The sequence below is a fragment of the Neophocaena asiaeorientalis genome, unplaced genomic scaffold (assembly GCF_003031525.2).
Source record: "Neophocaena asiaeorientalis asiaeorientalis breed wild unplaced genomic scaffold, Neophocaena_asiaeorientalis_V1.1 scaffold226, whole genome shotgun sequence".
NCBI lineage: Eukaryota > Metazoa > Chordata > Mammalia > Artiodactyla > Phocoenidae > Neophocaena > Neophocaena asiaeorientalis.
In genome coordinates this window covers 8,134,934-8,159,922 of record NW_020173037.1, presented here as the reverse complement: position 1 = coordinate 8,159,922, position 24,989 = coordinate 8,134,934, and the positions used below count along the sequence as shown (strand labels likewise).

At 42.9% G+C, this 24,989-nt stretch overlaps 1 protein-coding gene across 9 annotated transcripts in view; it reads left to right on the top strand.

Annotated features, from left to right (window-relative positions):
* ASPH (aspartate beta-hydroxylase) overlaps window positions 1–24,989 on the top strand; it is a 262,524-nt gene that overhangs the window by 174,361 nt on the left and 63,174 nt on the right. For 8 of the 9 annotated variants that reach the window (XR_003002936.1, XR_003002933.1, XR_003002935.1 and 5 more), the window contains exons 22-24: window positions 11,621–11,756; window positions 17,807–17,898; window positions 18,267–18,400. Coding sequence is in view for 2 of the 9 variants with exons in the window: in XM_024742547.1 (XP_024598315.1) it covers window positions 11,621–11,756; window positions 17,807–17,898; window positions 18,267–18,400 (362 nt within the window). In the remaining 7 variants the exon portion in view is untranslated. Of the gene's footprint in view, window positions 1–11,620; window positions 11,757–17,806; window positions 17,899–18,266; window positions 18,401–23,326; window positions 23,573–24,989 lie in introns of all 9 variants that reach the window. The other variant, XR_003002937.1, reaches the window with a different exon arrangement.

The window sequence follows — 24,989 nt, the reverse complement described above, 5'->3', positions numbered from 1 at the left end:
AATACAGTGAAGCAGTTTAGAGCATTGGCTCTGTAGCCACACTGCCTGGTTTTGAATTTTTGGTCTCATTCCTTACTAGCCATGTGACATTGAGCAACACTTCTTCATGCTTCTGTTTCATTATCTGCAAAGTGCCTGTGGCAGCAGTGCTTGTTCCATGGCTGTTTATTTAATGAGTAGGTAGGAAGTGCTCAATAAACATTAGTTACTGTTATCATTTACAATTTTAATTTATGTGTTACCTTGTTTTCATAGGAAAGTATTTTCTAGTTTCTAAAAAATTAGTCGGAAAGCACATTTTGAAATTTTATGTATTATTGAAATAATAACATAACAGCCCTCGTGTATTAAATGCCTACTTGTAATCATTGTGCTGAACACTTCTGTATATAATACTTCTCATCTTTACAACAACTCTTCAAGATAGCTGTCATTGTACCCACTTATGTTTGAGTAAGTAAGGATTAGAGAAACTAAGATTTGCCCAAGGCCCTATATTTAATAGGTGAGGGCTGTGACTGGAACTGAGGCCTTCTTATGCTCGAGTCCGTGCCCTCACTGGTACCTCACTACGCCCTCAAAGCTCCTGAGGTCTGCTCTTACGTCTCGTGTTATTCTCCTTCTAGCCAGTTAAATCTTTATTTCAGGGGGCTTCCCTGGTGGCGCAGTGGTTGAGAGTCTGCCTGCCGATGCAGGGGACACGGGTTTGTGCCCCAGTCCGGGAAGATCCCACATGCCGCGGAGCGGCTGGGCCCGTGAGCCATGGCCGCTGACCCTGCATGTCTGGAGCCTGTGCTCCGCAGCGGGAGAGGCCACAACGGTGAGAGGCCCGCGTACTGCAAAAAAAAAAAATTATTAAAATCTTTATTTCAAAATTCTATTTCTCTGGGCTTGATTTCAGCCCTGCCTGTTTTAAGCTCTGCTTCATCTAAGAAGAAAAAAAGCAAGTCCTGGGTGTTAATCACAGGGTCCCCAGCAGCATAGAATCTCAGAGTGTGTGACAGCTGTGGGTTGTGATTGTAAAGTTAGCTTTACTTTACTAACTACATGGATTTGCAGTAATGTTAATATTGTATATGTTATGACTTTAAAAAAAAGTAATTTCGGGTGACCACTCACCAGTAGTGAGTATGACAAGGCAGAACTTTCTGTGTGAGGAACCCAGGGCCCAGAACCATTTAGCTGACACACACTTGCACATCAAGATTTTTTTCCATTTTCAAATTACAGATTTGACTGTTATGGATCATGGATCATCACCCAGGCATTCATACTGTAAGGTGGAAACCTTCTAGATGGGGTAGCTGCCATGTTTGGCTAAAGTCCTATTAGAATACTTACCCAGATCTTGCCCTTACGTAATGATTAACTGCCATGCATAGCACATTTTCATTTAAATTATTTTCATTGTATGTTCCAGTGAGCTGTAGAGTGCAATTTTCTTGAAGGTACCGGACAATGTTCAGTAAAATGTTATCATCTGTGTTTTTCCATTTTGTTGAATTGTCATTGTTTCCCCTTATTGTGTAGCTTGCAATTTGGAAATTCCGTGCACTGGGGGTGTTAAGAGGCTGTGCAACTCGATGAAAAAAATTTAGAGAAAAATATTCCAGTAGAGTTTTCTCTTTTAGGCATATGTTCATTAAAATTGAGTACTTTTTTTGCCCAAATAACAAATATGAAAACCCTAAGTGTTTTGGGGATATTTAACATAGAAATTGAAACAAAAATAGATTAATGTCTTTGCTAGGTTATAAATAGAAAAGGGAAAAGAAATCTCTTCCAGTGAGAGGAAAGCCATCATAGTTAAGAAGTTTGCTCTGCTTCTTTTTGAGATTAGCTTCTTGATCCAAATTATTCCATGGCTAATTTAGATGTAAACATGCATGCATTGAAACCGCTGTAGTAACATGGAGAGCACAACAGCCAATAGCAACTGAAAACCATAGTTCAAAATAACCCTTTTCTATTTTTTTCCCTGCTACCTAACTCTGCATTCATCACTGGGAAAAAGGGAAACTCTTGCATGCTTTTTCTGAGGTTTTCACAGCATTTGCTCTGATAGAAGCATATAGCATCGCTGATAAGTTTTCCCTCCTCATACGGTAGTTTTATTACAGTTGGAGAAGTGCCCAGTAAAACTTGCCAGTGTTGTGACACAGTGCGTAAGAATGATTGATTGAATGATACTCCTCCTGGCATTTTCTCTCAGACTCTGGCTTTTATTAATTAAGAAACCTGTTGTGTATGAATAATGCCACCTGGACAAAAATAGGACTTATACAGGAGTGAGTTCGTGGTTCAACATTCGTATCTGTGTGATTAAATATTTGAATATTTTCACTGAACTGCTTTTGAAATGAATTGGATTGAGGCAGAAGCAAAAAGGTCAGACTTACAGTGGAATTAAGCTATAAAGTAAGAGGATTATCAATTTTATAGAAAAGTAAGTATCGTACTATAAAGAAGTGCTGAAAGCAGTTTCTTAAGATAACGTAATAGTTTAATCCTATTTTTCTAAATCAGACTTTTGACTTTTGGATTCCAATGATACTTTCACTAAACATGACAACAAGAGTCCAGAGAATTTACAGAATTCGACGGTTATGTGATTTAAAAGTGAACTTTAGAAGCAGGTTAGTTTTGCTCTCTGCTCTGACACCTTAAGGAAGTCATTTCATCCATCTGGGCCTCGGTTTCTTTCTCTCCAAATGCAAAATAATTGCCTCAGTTCCTCCTCTCCTACAAGGTGCAGAAACAGAACAAAACACAACAAAACACCACCATCATGGATGTTCCCGTGTGTGTTTAAGTGTGAGCCCGTAATAAGAGCTGACGCTCTGCTACGGCTATAGGAGGGTCTAAGATGCCAGTTATAGCAACATATCAAAAGGGTGAAATATTAGAAATTCTTCGAATTATTTCAAACTCAAAGGTCATTTTCTTTCTCAAAGCAAAATTGATGAGTTTTCAATTATTTGTCAGTTTTTAAAAAATGCCTAAAAATTGCCTTTATCTCTGGTCCACCTCGGGAGCTTGCAGTACCGTGTTTGACTTACAGACCCGGGCACTACACTGCAAGCTGCATCTGTAGGTTAGTATGCCATTTGCAGTTCCAAAATTTTTGATCAAGCAGTGTTACCAAAAGCGGGATCTGGCCACTCACCGCTCAAGAGCTGGCATGCGGGGAGGGGGGTTGGGAGAGGGTGAGGTGTGTGGAAGCCGACTCCTGTCCAGAGGACAGCCAGGGGGCAAGAGCTTTTACAGGTGCAGGGAGGGGCTGCGTGCAGAAAGAGCACAGGCAGCTCTGACAGTCATCTTGAAATTGGTCACGTGGTCGTCTGACAAGCATCATCTCGATTGTTTTTTTTTTTTTTTAAACCTCTTTATTGGGGTATAATTGCTTTACAATGGTGTGTTAGTTTCTGCTTTATAACAAAGTGAATCAGCTATACATATACATATGTTCCCATATGTCTTCCCTCTTGCGTCTCCCTCCCTCCCACTCTCCCTATCCCACCCCTCCAGGCTGTCCCAAAGCCCCGAGCTAATATCCCTGTGCCTTGCGGCTGCTTCCCCCTAGCTATCTACCTTACTACGATTGTTTTAAGTACAGTTACTCTTCAGTTCCAGGTCGGTTTGTTCCCATTTCCTTGAGGCTAATTCTCGGAATTGTGGCAGCTCATGTCATGGCTACAGTCTGCTCATCGTGTAGTTAATTTCTTCCACCCGAGGGTTTCAGTATCTACAAGACAGCTCACAGGATAGGGCTCAGAATCTTATCTGTAGCCCTTGAGGAGGAATTAAAGGTCCATGACTTTGCTTCCTGACTAAACTGTTATTGTTTTATCCTGTTTGACTGCTTTTCTTTGCTTCTGCATTTTCTCACTTCTCTGATTAAACGTACTCTTTGGCTAAAGTTTTTCCACAGACAAAAGGCAGGCGGAGGACATGGGGAGCAAGGACCACAGGGTCCTGCTCTGTTTCAGTAGGTCATGATCTATATCTTAATATACATACACACATGTGCACATACACATTATAGATAACTTGCTTATCTGTTTATCAAGTGGTTTATTATATATATAAACAGAAAGTCTCTGTCAGATTTGCAGCCCCTTGAGATTAGGGGCTTTGGGGTTTTTACTCCCTCCTGACCTAGCCCGCTGCACCGTTCCCCATGGGTAGAGCAGGGAAGGGACGACAGAACTTTATTTCCCCTTTTACCTTCCTCTGACTGAGAATGTTGGCTGGCATCCCTGCCAGTCTGGGCTAGAGTACAGGAATGTGGGTCTCCTTTGCACTCTTGTGTCCTTGAAGCCCTCAGGCTGGCTGCTTCTCCTGGCAACCTGGGCTATCTTTTTGCCTTTCTCCTAGGAGAAGAAACCCCTTTTCTCCCACTCTTTAGAAAGAGCAAAATTCAGTCCTCTAAGACTCTTCTCTTGCCCTGTGCCACGTACTTTATGCTGTCCTTTCCCTTCAGTAAGGATACGAGAGACTGTATATACTGAGCGGCAATGGCCAGGCCATTTATGAAGATAGAACCTTGACCTACAATCTGCAGCAGCCTGCCAGGGAAACGAACCCCTTTTCTACAATAAATAAACCAGGAAGCCAGCCTACTGTAGCTCAGACTGGCAGGAGGCCAGATTACTGTCTCCAGTGGCAATCCAGGAAGCTAAACAATCACTTCTGTCACATTCTGCCCCACATGGCCAGCACTTGACTGATAACTGACAGCTTTCCTAGTTTTTGTCCCCGCTTCCAACTTAGGACCCACCAGAGAAAGTCCAATATGCTCCGCTAACCAATCACCAGGACACCCAGCTTCTAGTCAGCCTGCCTACAGCTTCCCCAGGCCAACAGCCTCCAATCAGGGCACCCCTGAAGCCTTCTCTTTTTTCACTACAAAGTTTTCCCACGTCTCTGCCAAAACGCTGGTGATGGTGGCAGACTCCCTCGCTTGTCTGAATAAATAGCCTTTGCTTTTCTCATTTGGTTGGTCCTTGTTTATTTCCATGATAAGAAATGCCAGATGTTTTCCTTTATTTTTATATTCAAACTTGAAAAACAGGAGGTCTGATTAAAATGCACTAGGGGGCTTCCCTGGTGGCGCAGTGGTTGAGAGTCCACCTGCCGATGCAGGGGACACGGGTTCGTGCCCCTGTCCGGGAGGATCCCACATGCCACGGGGGGGCTGGGCCCGTGAGCCATGGCCGCTGAGCCTGCGCGTCCGGAGCCTGTGCTCTGCAACGGGAGAGGCCACAACAGTGAGAGGCCCGCGTACCACCAAAAAAAAAAAAAAAAGCACTAGGACCAGCAAGAGATTGCTCCTTCAATGCTACTAATTTCCCTAGAGATTTCATTAAAATCAGCTTGCTGTGAGAGCATTGCACACGCTGTTGTGTTTGCTTGGATTTCATAACTTCAGCTCAGTACTCAGGAGGACGCCCCTCTACCTGGTATATTCTTTCTAAGGCAGGGGACACTGCCACCCATGTCCTCTCATCACAGTGTAAAGTATAGGCATGTTTTAGCGAAGATTTAAGTAAACTGACTTTTAAAAATCAGATCTATGATTCCTAAAATAATTAACTAGAGCCAGCATGTTCTTAGATAATTAGGTAAAAATGGTATACATTTTAGTAACGCACCACTATTATCAATGCGTTCTAACTCCAATTGAATGCGTAAACTTGGCCTGGAATAGTCTTCGACCACATGCCTTCTCTTAATTTAGAGTCAGAACCTTTCAAAGTACACGCACATCTCTGGGACTTCTCAGTTGCCAATGTCTATATTTTCTCAATTCCCTTTTTTCTTAACAGCTAGTCATACACAGTTACTTACCTAATCTTGCTTATGTTAACCTGAGCTCTGTGAATTCTTGTATTATGGTTTGTTCACATGTTAAAAGCGTAACTCTTCCTGACTTTTTCCATGACTATGCTTTATTTTGCTGCTATAGACTTACTTGATTCCTGATCCCTTCCCATCTGCTATTTGCTTTCTTAGCTGGATCTAGTTCTAACCTGAACCTGCATTAGTGTTACAAGTTACTTGTGTCCCCTCAAGAATTATGTATTGAATTCCTAATCCCGTTAGTACCTCTGAATATGACGGTACTTGGAGATAGGGCCTTTAAAGAGGTAAAGTTAAAATGAGGTCATTAGGGTGGGCCCTAATCTAATATGACTAGTGTCCTTATAAGAAAAGGAAATTTGGGGCTTCCCTGGTGGCGCAGTGGTTGAGAGTCCGCCTGCCGATGCAGGGGACATGGGTTCGTGCCCCAGTCCGGGAAGATCCCACATGCCGCGGAGCGGCTGGGCCCGTGAGCCATGGGTGCTGAGCATGTGCGTCTGGAGCCTGTGCTCCACAGCGGGAGAGGCCACAATGGTGAGAGGCCCACGTACCACAAAAAAAAAAAATCAGCAAAGAAGATCTTAAAATTCTCATCATTATCATCATAGCTCTATCCATATATAGCACAGTTACTTTTACCACATTTAATCTTCTTATATACTCCTGAGGGAAGTAGCAGTATTTTATGCTCTTTATAAGTGAGGACTCTAAGGCACAGGGTGGTCAAGTAACTTGCCCGATAGCACACAGCTAATAAGTGGCACAGTCAGATTTTCAAACCAGGCAGCCTGGCTCCCATGTTTTACACCCCTAACCACTACACTGTATTGACTTTTATAAAGCTTCTAGAGGGGAAGAGAAAAAAAAGAATCCGAAAGGCATCAGATTTCCCAACAGCAGCACTAAATGTTATATAACGGAATGGATCAATGCTTTCAAAAGTCTATGTAGAAATTATTTACTACCTAGAATTCTGTACATAGTCAAGCCTTCAATCAAGTGTAAGAATAGCTTCAGATAAGTCAGAAAGACAAAGATCAATACCATGTGATACCACTTAATATGCGGAATCTATAAAACAACATAAATGAACATATATACGAAACAGAAAGAGACGACACAGAAAACAGACTTGTGGTTGCCAAGGGGGAGGGGGTATAGGGGAGGGATGGATCGGGAGTTTGGGATTAGCAGATTATATATAGGGTGGATAAACAACAAGGTCCTACGGTAGAGCACAGGGAAATGTATTCAATATCTTGCGATAAACCACAAAGGAAAAGAATATGAAAAAGAATATATATATACACACGTATAACTGAATCACTTTGCTGTACAGAAGAAATTAATACAACATTGTAAATACTTCAATAAATTTTTTTTTAAAAGAATAGCTTCAGACATTTTTAGAAATTCAGTTTTACCTGTGGTGTGTCCTTTCTCAAGAACACAGATAATCCTTTATCCAGATTAGAATCCAATAATTAGGGAGCCTCATACTGGGCAGAGGTCAGGAGAAGCTCCCTGATGACAGTTGTCTGGCAAAAGCCCAGACACCGACCAGTTCAGAGCAGAGCGAGGCAGGTGGCTCCTGGAGGGTTATCTTCGGAGAAAGAGAGAAAGAAAGTAATAGCTTACATGATGTTTTTGGCAAAGCGTAGAATAGTATAAGAGATGTTACAGCACTCTTGCAGGGCTATAAAGAAGAAACAGTGATAAGGCCATTACAGAATAAAGCCAAAGCAAAGGAGGCAGAATCTATAAATGCTGCATGTGACATGAAGAGTAATTGTTACAACTCAGTAAAACCCAGATGTGAGTTTACCCAGATGTATGAAAGGTTTGTGACATGAGCTGAACTGCTAGATGGAGACGAGGGAAAAGAAGACAACAAATCGTTAACTTGTTCCCTTCCCTGACAGAAAATGAGATCAAGTCTAGAATTAATAAATCAAGAGATAGCAATATAAACAGATTACTTAGATAGAAGCAGGCAGATATGAGAAAAAAATATTTAAAGGGATTAGTTGGGGGTTGAACTCTGGGAAAAACTTGAGTAAGGTACTGCTGCTTTCATTATAAGACTTGTAGTAATATTTGACTTTTAAAAAAATATGTGTCTTAATTGAATGAAGGGAAATAGTAAGGGAAATAGTTAAGAATTAGTCTGCTCCTCTAAAGGCTTTCCGCAAGAAATCAGTGTTAGGAGAAGCCTTTAAAAATACGACTTAATCTGATGTGGAAGAGAAAAGTGTGCCATCCAAGCGGGGTGAGCAGGATATCTGGGACAGGAGGAAATGACCCTGAACTGGAGGGAGGGTGTGGGTTAAGGAGAGCTGGCACACAGTTTGGGCTTGATGAGGCTTGAAACCGGGAAGTCCATCTCTAGATGGCTGGAGCGCCACATATAGCTGAGGTGTAACTGAGAGGCGAGCGCTGATGACGGGTGTACGAGGCCATGAGGCACTGTGAAAACAAGCGAATCCCTGTTTGCTAAAGCCTGTGTAGCCAGAAGAAGAAACATGAATCAGAAGCTGTTGTCTTCTGGGCAAGCGACTCAAATACTAACCCTATGAGTTTCTCTTTTCAGTTTCATGAAATGAATGAATTTAGGGTCAAGGAAGTAATAGGTCAAATGAAACCTTTAAAAATGTTGGCATGGCCTGCTCTGTGTGAGCCTTCAAGTTCATGTTGGAATTTCCTAAAAAGCGGAATTTTTTGCAAAGGTGATTGGATGTAGGGAAAAGGTGAGGTAATCAGTGGTCTGCCCAAGGTGTTTCTAAGTTACACGCTTCTTCATGGAATGTATGTGTAAAAACGGAGGGACTTCCCTGGTGGTCCAGTGGTTAAGACTCCAGGCTCCCGATGCAGGGGGCACAGGTTCAATCCCTGGTCGGGGAACTAAGATCCCACATGCTGCATGGCATGGCCTAGAAAAAAAATTTTTTTAATAGAACAAAATAAATAGATAAAATAAAATAACAATGGAGGCACTTAGCATGATCTGAGTGTGCAGGTTTTGGTCCTCGACATCAAACAGTCATTCATCAGACACCTATACAAGCCCAGTTTTAGGGTCAGTGGTTTGAACTAGACACAGCTGACTCCAAGTGCCTAGAAAACAACTCAGGCAAACATCTTATTGTTTAGGCTAACATGAAGCTTGGAGGGTATGCAATTTGCAAGAAAATAATTAAGGCGAGCGTGGGTAGTAAAGTAGGCTGCAAGCAGATATATAGCAAACTATAAGACAAACTCAAGAATTTCTGTTAGTCACCAAGTTTCTGTTAACCCAATGGGGCACAGTTTCAGGATGGGTTTTTTAACTCTGTGGGACATGGTTTCAAGATTATTTGTGGACAGATGATCCACACCAGCAGAGAGCATGGTGATGATAAGAGCAGCTCCAGATTTTGACACAAATCAGTGGGTGGGTTTCATAGAAATATAAAATCAATTGGTGCAGCTACTGTGGAAAACAATATGGAGGGGCCTCAAAAAGTGAAAAATAGAACTACCAGATGACCCAGTAATCCCATTACTGGGTCTATATCCAGAGAAATGCAAATGTAATTCAAAATAAAATATTTTGAGATATCTGCACTGTTGCATTCATTGTACCCTTATCCACAATAACCAAGATATAGAAACAACCTAAGTGTCCATCAATGGGTGAGTAGATAAGGAAGATGTAAGACACACACACACTCACGTGTGTACACGATGGAACACTATTCAGCCATGAGAAAAGAAATCTTGCCATTTGTGACTTGGACGGACCTTGAGGGCACCAAGTGAGATAAGCCAGACACAGAAAGACAAATACTGTATGGTATTACTTACAATGTGGAATCTCAATTTTTTTTTAAAAAAAGTAAAACTCCTAGAAACAGAGTGGAAAAGTGGTTGGCAGGGGCTGGAGGCGAAGGAAGTAGGGAGAGGTTTGGGTAAAGGGTACAAACTTCCAGCTATACGATGGATAAGGTCTAAGGACCTGATGTATGACATTGCGACCGTAGTTGACAACACCGTATTATATAATTGAAATTTGCTAAGAGAATAGAAGTAAAATGTTCTCACTCCCCAAATATCAAATAAATAAATATATGAGGTGATAAATGTGTTAATTAATCAGGTGGGGGGATTCCTTTCACAATGTATATGTATATCAAATTACCACAATCTACATTTTAAGTAACTTACAATTTTATATGTTAATTAAGCCTCAAAGCTGAGTTTTTTTAAAAAAGAAATGTCAATAGACTCAAAGTAACAAGGGGGAAAAAAGCGGTATAAAATCAGTATCTAATCTTAAAATCTACCGCTTGCCCTAGAATATTGGAATATACCTACTGTGGTCACACAGTGTCACAAGCGTTCCCTGGGTTTGGCTGAAGTTGGTACCATGTCTTCACACAAATCTCTGAGTGTATCTGTCTTTGGTGGAGTCCTCTGCTCGTGCCGTCTTTCTGGCTCCTTGGTTTTCCTACGTTGAATTGTTAATTCATAAAGTACGCGTTGGTAAAAACACTTTACACCTTCTCTTGTGCTTTGCCCCACCTGTAATTGGTCATCCAGCCTTCTCTTGGGATCTTCCCGGACCGGGGCACGAACCCGTGTCCCCTGCGTTGGCAGGCGGACTCTCAACCACTGCGCCACCAGGGAAGCCCGAGACCCCTGTTTTATAAGGCAACTCGGTACACTTTCAGAGCACGCTAATTGTTGCTTCCATTTTTTGTATGTGTTTGTAACTCATCAGCTTTACTTCCTTGCTCTTGAGACCCGATTCTCGTTGAAATCATCTGTTGTGTTCTTTGCTATCCGGGTACCCGTAGACTCCACGATCGCTTCCATTTCCCATGCAACGTAGAAATGTTTGAAATTATGAATGTTTCAAAATCCTGGTTTCTATGTGTAACAGCCTCTTTCATGCCGTTTTCATTCTTTTCTCCTGATAGTACTTCCTCCTAGGCTGCCACTCCGGATGCCTGCCCTGGCCTGCTGTCCCCCATGGCACCCACCCCTCTGCCATCTCCACTGCTCATCAGTATCGCTGTGCAGTGAGGGTTCCCAGGAGGAGAGCCTGTCCTTCTCCTCCCATGGGATCTACCCTCACCAGCCAGGCACTTACTGACAGAGCCTAAGGCACCCTCAAAGTGAGAAGTCAAAGAAATGTTTTTGTTTGGCTGAATTCTAAACACGAGGACATTTATTGGCTTTATTTTGCTACTAATTTTATAACACATCACATGCTCCAATGGACACTTTCCCAATGTTCTTGAAAGTTTAATTAATATTTACCACGTTGAATGGCATCTTTATGAGGACCTCTATTGGGAGGTGGAATTAAGTCTGTGATTTGTATTCCAGTTTGGACGCTGGAGTGTCATGTGGACTGTACGACAGGGTCCTGATGTAATAATGCTCAACAAGATTAGTCCTCTTGGTTGGTTAGGGTCTGTGAAAAAAACGACCTTTAGGCAGACGTGAAAACAAATTTTAGACGGAACTGCTCTCGGCGGTTCCTAGGAATTACTGAAATGTTTATGCTGCGAAGGCACTTGGTTCTGAAAACTAATTATTAGGTGGGTTTTTTTACACCCTTGACAAGAGGTCCTAGAGGAAATTGAAATAAGTAATCTAGATGAGAGGGAACATTTCATTACTTATTAATCAGACAAACAAAAAGCTGAACATCACTATAAGGTGTTTTACCAGGCATATTTTCAGTCCAGTAAAACCAGAATCTTCCCTCTAGTCCTTAGAAAGAAACTGGAAGTTAATCCGAGATGAAGGCCTTGCAGTGATGGATAGAGCCCAGGGCCTGTTTCTGCCTGAAGATGAGAACCTGAGGGAAAAGGGTGACTGGAGCCAGTTTACGCTGTGGCAGCAAGGTGAGCGTGCTACTTCCAGATCATTCTCTGCAACCTGATGGGAAGGGGGCACTTCTGGTGATACCTCCCAGAGCTAAGGTTCCCTGACTTAAAGGAAACGACCTGGGAAACCCAGATTATGAAAATCTATTTGTTGCTTCTTGAAACTATGTAGGAACGCTCATCTGTGTGTGTGTGTGTGTGTGTGTGTGCATGTAAATATATGGGTGTGTAATACATGTGTGTATTTGGATAAATATATATATATATGTTGTATTTTGATTTTCCTGGTCTTTCCTGTTAAATGATATGTTACAAAGAGTAACCCTACTGTACAGACGTAACTGAAGAGCCCACTGTGTGCTCATCGATGCCTTAGAAAGGAGCTTTCCTGAGCCTCATTTGCTCCTGTACCTTGGAGACGATGTTGCATGCCAAAATGATATCACCGCGGTGAGAGCCGTTAGGGGTGATGACAAACCAGAGTGACAAGTCAATAATAACTAGTGTCTGAGCTCATCAAGAATAGGAAGAGGGCTTCCCTGGTGGCGCAGTGGTTGAGAGTCCGCCTGCCGATGCAGGAGACGCGGGTTCGTGCCCCGGTCCGGGAAGATCCCACATGCCGCAGAGCGGCTGGGCCCGTGAGCCATGGCCGCTGAGCCTGCGCGTCCGGAGCCTGTGCTCCGCAACGGGAGAGGCCACAACAGTGAGAGGCCCGCGTACCGCAAAAAAAAAAAAAAAAAAAAAATAGGAAGAGGTTCACAGTCAACCTAATATTCCTTGAGCTGAACCCAGGTCCAGGTACACAGACAGGGCCCCAATCTGTGTGTGTCCGATGAGTTAATATATCAATCTGTCCTCAAAGTGAGGAGCACTGAATTTTATCTTTAAAGCTCTCTCCAACTCTCTTCTGGAAAATTCAAGTTAACCTGGGTTAATGGTAGCTGAACAAAAGTAAATCTATTTTGAAGACTAAACAGCATGTGTCACACATCTTTAGCTGCAGAAAATAAATTGAGAGGATGATACGCAGTTGGTTTATATTATGGGACAAATAGCACTGTTGTTTATGTCGGTATGCTTTCAGAATACTAAGATTTACACGTCAGAGAAAGAAGAACGACTTCAGTAATATTTCCAGGGAAATGTCCAACAGAAGAGACATCACATGATTTCAAGTGACTGTGTCAGCTTTTTGCCAGCAAGATTTTTTAAAATAGAGCTGTAGTAAGGTCAATATGTGAACAGCATGCTAATTTTGTCTATTGGCATCTCCCTAAATGAGTCAATTCTGTTAGCCTCAAGCATTCGCCAGTTCATCTGATGGCTCCGTTCCATCAACACCCTCACGCTTCATGGCTTCCTACACTAAGTCTTCAGAATAGTATGCATCCTGGCAGTAATTTCCGGAAACCATAGTCTCTGCTAAAAGCACATTCTTTAATAAGCTTGAAATATGCAAAGCATTATAGGGCATATAAAAGTGTTAAACAGGAAAGGAAATAAATAATGGAGACAGTTTCATTGGGGGCAACATTTTGACTTTTAAGGTTTTTGTGTATTTAAAAAATTTTTTTAATGGTAGCACAGTACATGTAACTTAAAATTTACCACCTCACCTGTTTTCAAGTGTACATTCAGTGGGGTCACGTATATTCATATTTTCACGCAACCAATCTCTAGAACTGAGTTTCATCTTGCAAAACTCAAACTCTGTACCCATTAACAACACTCCCCATTGCCCTCCCCCAGCCCTTGGCAACCACCGTTGCACTTTCTGTTTCTATGAATTTACTACTTCAGACACCTCATAGAAGTGGAATCATAACGATATTTGTTAACTTATAAATTTTCATATATTTTGATTATACCTGATTTTCCATGAATTAGAGTAATTTCTTAAAATATTATTTACTTCTTTGATCTTTGTTAAATTCTTCTTCCCACTGAATGGAATTTGCATGTTCCTTTTTTTTCTCTCTCCTTAAGTTTGACAAAGTGATCTAGTATGTTCTTTAAAAACCTCAAATTATATCTCACCTTATTTTGATTTTTTTCTAATTCCTGCTTTTATATTTTTCTTCCTCCTCATGTTCTTTTTGTTGTTTATTTTATCCATTTTTTCTAAACTTTTCAATCAGAACTTCTTAGTAAGTTTATTGTCATTCTTTCATCTTCATTAATAAAAGCATTTAAGGCTATGGACTGATCTCTAGATTTAGCTTTGGATACTTTCCTTAAGCTATAATTTATATTTTCACTTGTATTATTCCCCCCAGAAACGACTTCATTTTTATCTCAATTTCCATTTCGATTCAAAACAATTTAGAAGTGTGTGTCTGTGTTTTATAAGTATCTGTTTTCCAATCAGTTGCAGTCAATTAAATAGAAATTAATTTCTAGTTTTATTTTATGATCATAAAATAATACAACTCCCATAGTTGCTCTTTTAAGAAGTTTTATTAAGGTTCTTGGTGGTCTTTTGTTTGTGGTTCCAGGCTTCTGTGAGAAACCCAGTAACTGTTTTCTGGAAACAAATTTCACAGTTTAAAGAATTTTGAAGGCAGCTAGTATTGTAGCTTGCATAGAAGCAGGGTGGCACCCCTGAAGGCAGATGCCCTGTTGGCCTGGAGACAGAGGGGAGGGAATCCTGCAGCAGGAGGGGTCAGGAAGATGAGGGGAGGGAAATGGCGGGGTCCTTTCTTAGCCACACTGAGAGCTCAGATTCAGACAGGAGACCCATGAGGATCTGACTTGTGAAGACTTAGAGGTTGTCTAGCCTAGTTAGGAAAGGATGCTGCTGGAATCTTGAAGGCCTTGAAGCTATGGCTGCAAGCTTCATTTCTATCCATATGTAAGTGGGAATCATGGAAGTTCTCTAAGTAACCCAACCATTTCTGAAGTATATTTATTCCTTTTTAAATGATCAACGTTTTTGAGTTGGAGAAAAAAAAAAAAAAAAGACCAAATCAACAAATATACATAACTAATTTTTCCCCATAGATGTTTTCAAATTGCTGTGTGAATGTTACAGAACATCTGTTTTGCTCGTTTATTGTTTTAACGATGAACGCTAAAACATAGTGTTAACAAATATGCCACACGTGCACAGTCACGCTTTCTTCCAGAGCCCATGGGAGATGGTGCTAACCCATCCCAGTAGCCTTTCTGGATGAGCTCAAGCTGAACCTCTGAATCCTGCTCAACACCGTGTTCTAGGTAGCCACTGTCAACTGATCAGAGTTGTCGTGCAAGATGAACCTATTGTCATCCCAGCAGTAAAGCCTTGAAACTTCAGAGAGATACAACCCAGAACCTTTAAAAATCTCACCTCCATGATATCCCTCATAAAGTATATTCTTCACATGTAGATGAAATATTCAGTTGATTCTTTCAGATTTGCATCAGCAGTTAGATCTCTTTCTGGGGCTGTTTTTCCCAAAGAAACAAAGTTTATCACTTCTCGAAAGTTACTTTAAACTGTGTGAGAAATAATAAATTAAAAACAAAACCACACTGAGTTCAGCTGCTGAGCAGTTTTCTCCTCCGCGGAGTGGTTTGTTCTGCACAGTTATGTTCAAATCCAAGACGCGACATAGTGAAAATCATGCTTTAAAGCATAGCCTTTGGAGACTGAGGATCCCGAGTTGGGGTCCTGGCTGCACCACTTGTTAGTGTGTGATGTGGGCTTGTTCCTGACTCTCTGAGCCTCAGATTCCTCAGCTGAAAAATGACGATAAAAATAGTGCCTTGACCGCCTGCTGGTGCAGAGGACAGGGGTTCGTGCCCTGGTCCTGGAAGATCCCAGATGCCGCGGAGCGGCTGGGCCCGTGAGCCATGGCCGCTGAGCCTGCGCGTCCGGAGCCTTTGCTCCGCAACGGGAGAGGCCACAGCAGTGAGAGGCCCGCGTACCGCAAAAAAAAAAGAAAAGAAAATAGTGCCTCGAGTATGGGGTTGTTACCAGGATCAGTGAGCAAAGGTCTGACATACAGAAAAATGACAGTGATTCTAGTTTTTATTACATAATAAGCATGCATTATGTAACAGTAATGGAGACATCCTTAGGTCGCCGTTAAGAACATGGACTCGGTCCAGTTGGACTGGAATTCCCGCTCTGCCACTTACCGTGTGACCTCTCCGTGCCTCGCTTCCTCTTCTATAAAATACGATTCTAATAGTGTCCCCCTCCCTGGTGTGTAGGCATCAGGTGAGTGGTCCCTGGCCCATGCTGAGCACCATGGAAGTGTAGTTGCGTTCCTAAACCCTCCCAATCACATGTGAATAGTTAAAACTACCAACGGCAATCCACGAATGATAAGATTCCCCTACAGAGAATCTGTGTTTACAGACTAGAAAAGATTTATGTGGCTAAATGGCTAGAGATGTTCTCTAATTCACTCCTCACCAAGTGGCAATCCTAGTGACCCAATCTGTTAGGTTCCCCATTTATTAGCTATCATTCGGGTAAGACACACGTGTTCTCCAAGTGACATGTGCTCAGCCCTCACCACTGTGCCCGTGGGAAATCCAGACACCTCTGGCCGCTCCTCAAGGCCCCAGGCTTCACCTAGCTGCTGCCTGAACGCACAGAACCCACAACGGGTACTACCGCTAAGTTATCCCCACATCCTGCATTTAGGACGGGATGGGAAGCTAGGGCTTGAACATTCTTTATGATGTCGTATACAAGAATCTATTGGCTCAAACTGACATTATCATTAAACTCATTCAATTAGTAACTAAAAACAGCAACTACCATTTTCCTCAAGAGACAGATTACTTAGGAAAAACAAATATAGAAGTTGTTTTCTAAAATATTGAGGTCCATTTGATTGAGGACACTGCCGTTAAGATACGTTCCTTGTTAACTCTCATTTTATTCTCAGTATATAATTATTTTAGGACACAACTAACATTAATTAAATAAAGTTGAACTCAGCTTAGATGTATCAGTACCTTGTAGGAATCCTGAGTAGGGAATGACAATGTCTCTACCTTTTTAAAAAAACCCATTGTTTTCCTCGTCTGTGAGAGCAAATGATGCTGTACCTTCCTAAGCACATCTTTCTTAAGAAACAGTGATTTTGTCGATGGTGAAGGAATTTGCCTAGTCCAGGGTGCTTTAGACTATGTCCCAAAATCTGTGTTCTCAACCAGGCCCTCAGAGAAACCCCCATCTCTCAGAGACCTCTCCCCTCGTCACTGAAATCCAATTCTTATCAGCATATAAAGGATGACCTGTACATTGGAAAATACATTAAATTTCAATGAAAACTAATGTGTGGGTTAGTAGAATATAGACCTAGAAAATGCACTTTTAGGTCAGAAGTGTAACATAAGCCATTTTCCTTCCTTGGGGGCTGGGGGGTGGATGAGTTTCCTGTGGCTGCTATAACAATGACCATAAGTGTCGTGGCTTAAGATAACGCAGATGTTTTACGTTTACAGTTCTGGGTCTCACTGAGCTAAAGTCAAAGTGTCATCAAGGCTGCATTCATTTTAGAGGCCGCCCACATTCCTTGGCTGTGGTCCCCTTCCGTCTTTGGAGCCCGCAGTAGCCCCTCAAGTCTTTCTCATTCTGTATCACTCTGGCACTGACTCCCTCTTCTACATTTAGACCCTGTGATTACACTGGGCCCATCCAGTTCATCTATGATAATCTCCTTCTTTAAAGGTCAGCTAATTAGTAATCTCCATGTCACCTGCAACCTTAATTTTCCCTTGCCACGTAACATAACCTATTCACAAGTTCCTAGGCTTAGGATGTAGTCTTCTTTAGGAGGGAGCCATTGTTCTGCCTGCCACAGGGGGAAAAATTAGTATTCAACACATGCCTTGTCCGTTAGACATCCTTAGTCAAATACGGTAGTCCAAGGATGGGTGCAGAGCTCTGGTCCTTGCTGTGCCAGTCAGTGTTTATTGGAACAGGACACTCTGTCTTCTTGTGTTTACTCGGCCTTCTCATTCTTACAGTAAGGAGGACAAGATAGATTGTGTGTGGTCAAAACGGGATGAGTTAAAGCTTTACTGTGATTTGTTTCTAACAACGGTTTTATCATTTATTGTTCTAGGAAGGAAAAATGAAAATGCCTGTAAAGGAGCTCGTAAAACCTGTTCTTTACTAGATAAATTCCCCGAGACGACAGGATGCAGAAGAGGACAGGTACCAAGAATGTTTTCCGTGCTGGGAAGAGCACAGTCAGTTATTAGGGGAATAAATGGGAATGCTCATGTTTACAAAGAAACGGTTATTTCCTTTGACCCACTGAATGCCTCTTTTTTCACTTGCATTTTAATAAAACATAATGTCATGCCCTCGACGGCAGCACTGAGGGTGGAAAATGTTCAGTGTTTATAGCTTTGTGGAAAATGGGAGTCCTTATTTTTAGTTCCTTCACAAAGAAATAAGACGAGAAGATAAATTCCGAGTACTGCAAAGGCACTAATCTAAATTGACAGTAATTTTGTACTTTTAGCAGTTCTCCCACACCTTGGTAAATGGATGAACAGGGTGGTACGTTTTCTGTGCAGATCAAATATTCCGTCATGCACCCGGGAACCCACGTGTGGCCGCACACGGGACCCACGAACTGCAGGCTCCGAATGCACCTGGGCTTGGTGATTCCCAAGGAAGGCTGCAAGATCCGGTGTGCCAACGAGACCAAGTATGTTTCCTCCCATCACTTTCTCTCTTACTCGTCACCTCTGAGGATGGATGTTCGTTACGAAAAAGCTATGCTCGGTTGGATTATTTCTCCTTCTTTGTAACTGAAGTAGACTGGAGTGGGTGGTATTAATCCAACTTCTTAGTCGGTGTCCCACCTCTGCACTTTCCATTGGTCTGGAGATACTCCCCAGTTCTAGGGCTGCCCTCCTTACTCATTTCTCCCCAGAGCATTCTTGTCTGATTCATGAGCCTTCTTGCTTCTCTTTCTAGATGGACAGACTTGCACTCAGTCAACTAACTCGTACTAAACCCTACACATATTACATTGTGTTTATTGCTTTACACCTTGAACTGTGCATCAATACAAAGAGTCTCCTTCCTGAAGAAAACACCCTGTGATATTTATATGTCCTGCTCTAGAGGACACAGCATGGTGCAGTGGACGTGGCTGCCTTTTCAAATCCCAGCTGTGCCAACTAACCCTGTGTAACCTTGGCCGGTCACTTAATCCCCTGCAGCCTCAGCCTGCTTGCTTATAAAATCGGCAGCGTTGCTATCTGCTTTGCAGGATTGTTGTCCAGATTAAACGAAATAATGCCTACAAGGCACTTAGCCCGGGTACCGGCCTGAGAAGGGACGTGGTGAATGTCAGGGCAACTTCTTTTGATGCCTTTGCCTGTCCTGGTCCTATTACTCTGTTCCCCTGGAATGCCCGCCTTTTCACCCATCCAAAATTAACCTATTACTAAGATCCAATTTTGTTCCTAAAAAGGAAACCTCTCCTTTGACTTCTTAAGAGTATTTACGCGGTATATTCTCAGTGGTTCTGCGTTTTATTTCCATTGCTTTTTATTAATTGGTATATATTGGTCTAATATCTGGGACTGAGCTGTAAGTGCCTGGAGGGCAGAAACCAAGTTGTCTTCTCACACATGTATCACGGCCCTTGGTGGAGGTCTGCTGGAGGGGTGTTCAGGAGTGTACTGGTCGTTCGTTTGGTTATTGGCAGACACCTGCCTGCCCCGGGCCTGGGGCAGCAGCCCACCGTGCCGTGAGGGATTCTGAGATGACTCACATGGGGGTCTTCCCCCACCAGAGGTGTCCAGTCAGGGAGAAAACACAGCTCGAAAGTCGTGAGTCATAAGAGAGGCTCAGGCAAGGATGCTGCAGGTGGTCGGTGGGCAGGCAGCTCATTTGCGCTGAGAATTGGGAAACTTGACAGTGGTGGCTTTTAAAGACAGGAAGGATTTGGACATTAAAAGCTGGAAGAGAGGGGCAATTGAGGCTGAACAAACAGCATCAGCATAGGCACGGAAGCCAAAAATTACAAGCCACGTGTGAGCGTTATTGAGTGCTTTCAGCAACCAAGAGTGTGGGATACTGTTAAGAGGTAAACGGACCTTTAAATTCTGGTAAATTTTTCCAGAATTTATTTGAACATATATGATTCGAATCAGGTAACGCCAAACCAAAGGTGGTTAGGGGCGCTCCACCGGCAGGAGCTGGGGGCCAGGTTTTCATAGAGAAGATGCTGAAGCAAAGCAAGGAGATTATTTGATTGGTTATAGTGTAAGCGGTTGCCTTGTTTGGGAAAGGCTGCTGGCTAATTGTGATTGGTCGTTCTTAAGTTTCACTTTCTCAGATTCCAGTGAATTGACTCCGGGGTAGGTTTTGCTTTGCTACGAGGCTACCAAGGCATTAGAACACCTCCGTCTAATGGCCTCCTTGTTTCCTTACTTTAACATACGGAATGAGGTTGGAAAGTGAGAGAGTGGATTAGAAGCTAAATCACAGAAGGCTTTGAATACAAACTAGTGGGATCAGATCTCTTTTAGGAAGGCGTTCTGGAAACCCTGGGTGTGTCCGATGGGGCGTTTGGGAAGAACAGTTAACAGACTGCCACAGTAGCCCCACCCCAGAAGGGCAGGGATTGGGATCCTGGAAAGAAAGGGAGAGTAAAGAACAGGCAGGAGATGTGACGAAGATCGACTCAAGTGAGTCTCGAGCGTGTGGGGCAAGGGAGGGGTGTCCGTGATGATGCGGCGTTTCCATTTTGGTCAGTAGCGGGGTGTTGACGCTTTAGCAAATGCTGAGAGCTTGGGAGGCATGAGGCAGGTTAGGGGAACAGATCATGAGTCCGGTCTTCATATTATTTGTTTAAGTTGCTGTTGGAACACAGGAGTGGAAATATCCAGGAGTCTGCTGGATAGTGAGGTCTGGAGCTCAGGGGAGAAGTTAAGTGTAGACATAAAGGTTTGAGAAGCGGGCTTATCGGGAGGCTCTAGAGGAAACCTGAGAGTCCATGGCCACATCGACATTTCGGAGGCAGAAAAAGGAAAGAGAGCCAAGAAGGAGCTGGGGCAGCAGAGGGCAGAGCTGGAAGAGCCAGGAGGGGGAATCAGAGATGGCCAGACCGGGTGAAGTTTCTTCCAAGATGGAATGGAGCTCACCAAGCCTTGCTGAGCTCCGTTCGGGTCTACAGGGTCTCTCTGCCAAAGGGGAGAGGGGCAGGGGACCCGGGGAAAACAGAGGGGAGGTGGGAGTGTGCTGGGGAAGGCAGAGTTTGACGAGGTCAACTCCTAAGAATCACAGGGGCCGTGAAGATGGAGAAGAGCTTCAGACCTAATTTAAGTATACCAACTTAGGGTCTTAAACTGAAGCTGGGAATGTGATTAGGGGAACTGTCAGCACCCACCAGAAGTAGGGAAGGGCTATAAGCCCAGCCCCGCCGCTCACTTGTAGGGTGATCCTGAATAAGAACATTGACTGGGCAGCCCCTCCATTCCCACTGGGCTAAAAGCCAGCCTCCTTCAGGTGGCAGTAAGTAGCTGCTGATAACAATACTTTGCAGATGGTATAGTTTACAAATTCACAGTGATTATTAAAAGGCACTTGCCAACACCCCGCCTCTCGTTGGGCTAGGGCGGCGCTTTTGCGGAGGATGGATTGTTTCACGCTGTCTCGTCCCCAGGGAGCTTTGAAGCATCGGTGCCCTTCCTCTCCCTCCTCAATGCTGGTCAGCCTCCTTCTCCACGTCCCTTCTATGGTACTTGTTTTATGTTGCATTACATTCTCATCCTTCATAGTCCTTAACTCCAGGGTGGCCGGGTCAGGCTAAGTATTTCATTACAAAAAGTGTTTTTCATGAGAGAAATGGGTCAGTGAAATTAAAGCACTGTGCAGTGCTTCTAGTGAAAATAGCTAGAGAGCTGAATAGTAGAGTCAGTTTATAAACTCTGAGGACAGAACGTGAAATCTGTATGTAACATGAAATCATACGTGATATGAAATCTGGGAAGTTTCACACTTACTATGGAAGCACTATTAGTGTGGAAACAGAAGCACACATACCAGGACATCAGGCTTCCTTGTTATGGGTAAGTGGAAGCAATTTTTCAGAGCTTCTCAACTTTTGAAGGAGTAGCGGTTTGTGCCTGGTGGTTCTCAGGTATGAACCATCACACTGCGATTGCTGCTAGCGGGCGTGCGTGTTGGTTAAAGATTCCATCACTGCGAATCATAGCACGGCTCTTTCTATCTGAAGATGGGCTTGAAGGTATGCAGCTGTCTATCTCAATAAGTAAAGTGACCATTTAAAATGAATAAATGCTTTCTGATGACAAAACTGATGCATGCCCCTGCTACATAATTTGTGAAACACAGAGAAGCACGATAAAGAAAGTAAATATTATTTTTGATTTCGGTACTCAGAGATATTGCTCAGACGCTTCTCAGGGCCTATATATAGTGTATATTTATGATGAGAAAGCTCATAGTGATAATATGCACCGTGCTTACTATGTGTCAAGCACGGTTCGAAGCCCTCTGCGTGCCTTCACAACAACCCCACGTAACGGGGAGTATTCAAATCTCTACTTTTCAGCTGAGGAGACTGAGGTATAAATAGGCTGAGTAACTTCCCCGAAGTCACTCATCTTAGCAAGTGTCGATATTTGTGTCAGGGTCCTAGGGCTGCCATAACAAATTAACACAATCTGGATGACTTAAAACAACAGAAATTTATTCTCTCGCCAGTTTGGAGGCCAGAAGTCCAAAATCAAGGTATGGTCAGGGTTGGTTCCTTCTGGAGGCTCTGAGGGGGAATCCCTGTCCCCTGACTCTCTCCTGGCTTCCGGTGGCCGCGGGCTCTCCTTGCTGCGTCCTGGCTCGTAGGCGCATCACTGCCATCTCTGCCCCTGTCATCATGTCACCTTCTCCCTCCGTCTTCTGCCCTTGTCTTCTTTTCCAAAGGCGCTTACTGAGGACCTTCCTGGCGGTCCAGTGGTTGAGACCATGCACTTCCAATGCTGGGGACACGGGTTCCATCCCTGGTCGGGGAACTAAGATCCTACGTGCTGGGGGCATGGCCAAAAAAAATGAGCAAATAAATAATTAAAGGCACTTACTGGATTTGGGGTCCAACCTAACCCAGAATGATCTCAAGCCCTTTAACTTAATTACAACTGCAAAGACCCCTTTTTCCAAATCAGGTTATATCCACAGCTTCCAGGGAGACATACTCTGGGGATGAGGGCCACCATTCAGCCCACTACAGTGTTGGAACCAAGGTTCCATGCCAGACAGTTTGACTTGAAGGTTTGTGCTTCTAGCCTCAATGTCATAGACCCACTTACATATAGGTTTGGGGGCTTTTTGAGTTTTGTTCACAAGATTAGAATCCTGCTATACTTATAAGGTGACCACTTTGAACGCTGGTTTTTGTTTCCAGACATCAGGGTGACAAGTAGAGAAGGCTGCTGGGGAGTCTCCATCTCTGAGGGTTTGTTCGTGTCCCCCTCGACAGGCCGTGCTTTGCAGTCAGTAAAATGAGCTCGTTAGCGATCTTGAGTCAGAGCTGAATGAACTTGAGTCAGTGGATAAACAGGCCACCGCTGACAAGTGGAAATAATTGTAATCCTCACAGAGTGGCCAAGGTGTGTGAGCTTTGGGTGATCCCAGAGACAAATCCTTTCTTCTGAGTCTCCACGAGGGCTTCTGGTACATGCTGGAACCATACCAAGGGAAAGAAGGGTGACCGTGCAGCTCTCCTGGAGACCCAGCCTCATTGCTTGTGAATCGCTGACCTGAAACGTTGCACAGGACCTATATGTAGCCAGAAAAGCATGTGTTGGCATGAGTGTCAGCAACAGACTGAAGAAATGAATTGGCAGTAAGTCATTTAATTCCTCTTTATATGGTTGTGGAAATAATGACCTTTTCCCACACACGTCAAGTATTCTATAATATATTTTTTCATTACTGTTTCAAGTTTCCTATTAGGAAGATTGTGTGGAGGGCGTGCTAAAATATTAACAGTCAAAGAGAGACCGTTTTTTTTAATCCACCGTGAATTGTTCATAGACATTATTTGTTATGTTTTCATAAAGGGTCCAAGAAGATAGTTCAAATTTTCTCTCATCATGTTATAGAAGCTGTGAATTACCAAATCATTTGGAACCAAATATTTTTGTCTCTTCTTCCTTTTTTTGGGGGGGGGAGTGTTTTTTGGTTTTTTTAGTCGTTTCCCTGAAGTCATAGATCTTCTGTTTCACAAAATATACCCATCTTCCATTCATATTGTAATGTGACCTTTCCACATTACCTTATCCACCATTCAAGCCTGCCCATCTGGGACTGTAGGACCAAAAATGTCACTTTTAACTGGATGGGATGCTTCCCTTAAGGTTTGTTGTTAAATAGTAACGTTTCACGCTCTTTCTTCATTTACTTAAGCAATTTGGAGAATTAAAAACACCAGTAAAGTTTCTTTACCCCTGTCCTGGTTAGCATGGAGTGTCTATGGCTATCCATACACACAGATGAATATCTGTGTCTCGACAGGGAAACAGTACTTCCCACATTGAAAACAGATTTTGTCCAAACATTTGTTCATTGAACTGATGGTTGAGAATTTGGAAAGTTGAGATCCATTTTGCTATGGCAATAATAAATGATGTGGAGGTTTCTGGGCCAGCCCCTAAAAGCCTCCTAACTCATGGTCTCTGTTAATAGGGCTCTAGCACCAGTGACTATTGGTTTTTTTTAACTTTTTATTTTATATTGGAGAATAGTTGGTTAACAATGTTGTATTAGTTTCAGGTGTACAGCAAAGTGATTCAGTTATACATATACATGTATCTATTCTTTATAATAATGTTTCTATGGGAAAACAGATCTGGAGTTTTCACTTCAGATTTTAACATCCTGTATCTTCATGAAAGTAAATTAAGAGCACCAAAGTCTCATGACCTGGGTTCAAATCCTGGCTTCCCCTCTTACGAAGTGTAACTTTAGACAACTTGCATGGCCTCACTAAGCCTCAATTTCCTCATCTGTAAAATGGGAAGAATAAAAGTATGTCTTGGTGTAGTTTTGAGAATTAAAGTGATCCGTATAAATACATTCAGAACTGTATTTACAGAGTGTGATGTGGTAACTATGCTCAGTATTTTTGAGCTTTTATTGTGCTCGTCTCTGATTGCTGCAGAAATGGGGACTTCTGCCCCTTAACCTCCCAGGGAGTGAGACCAAGCACTCCTGTACTGTCGGAGGTGGTCCTTGGAACCTGCAGCGCGCACTCTGGCGGG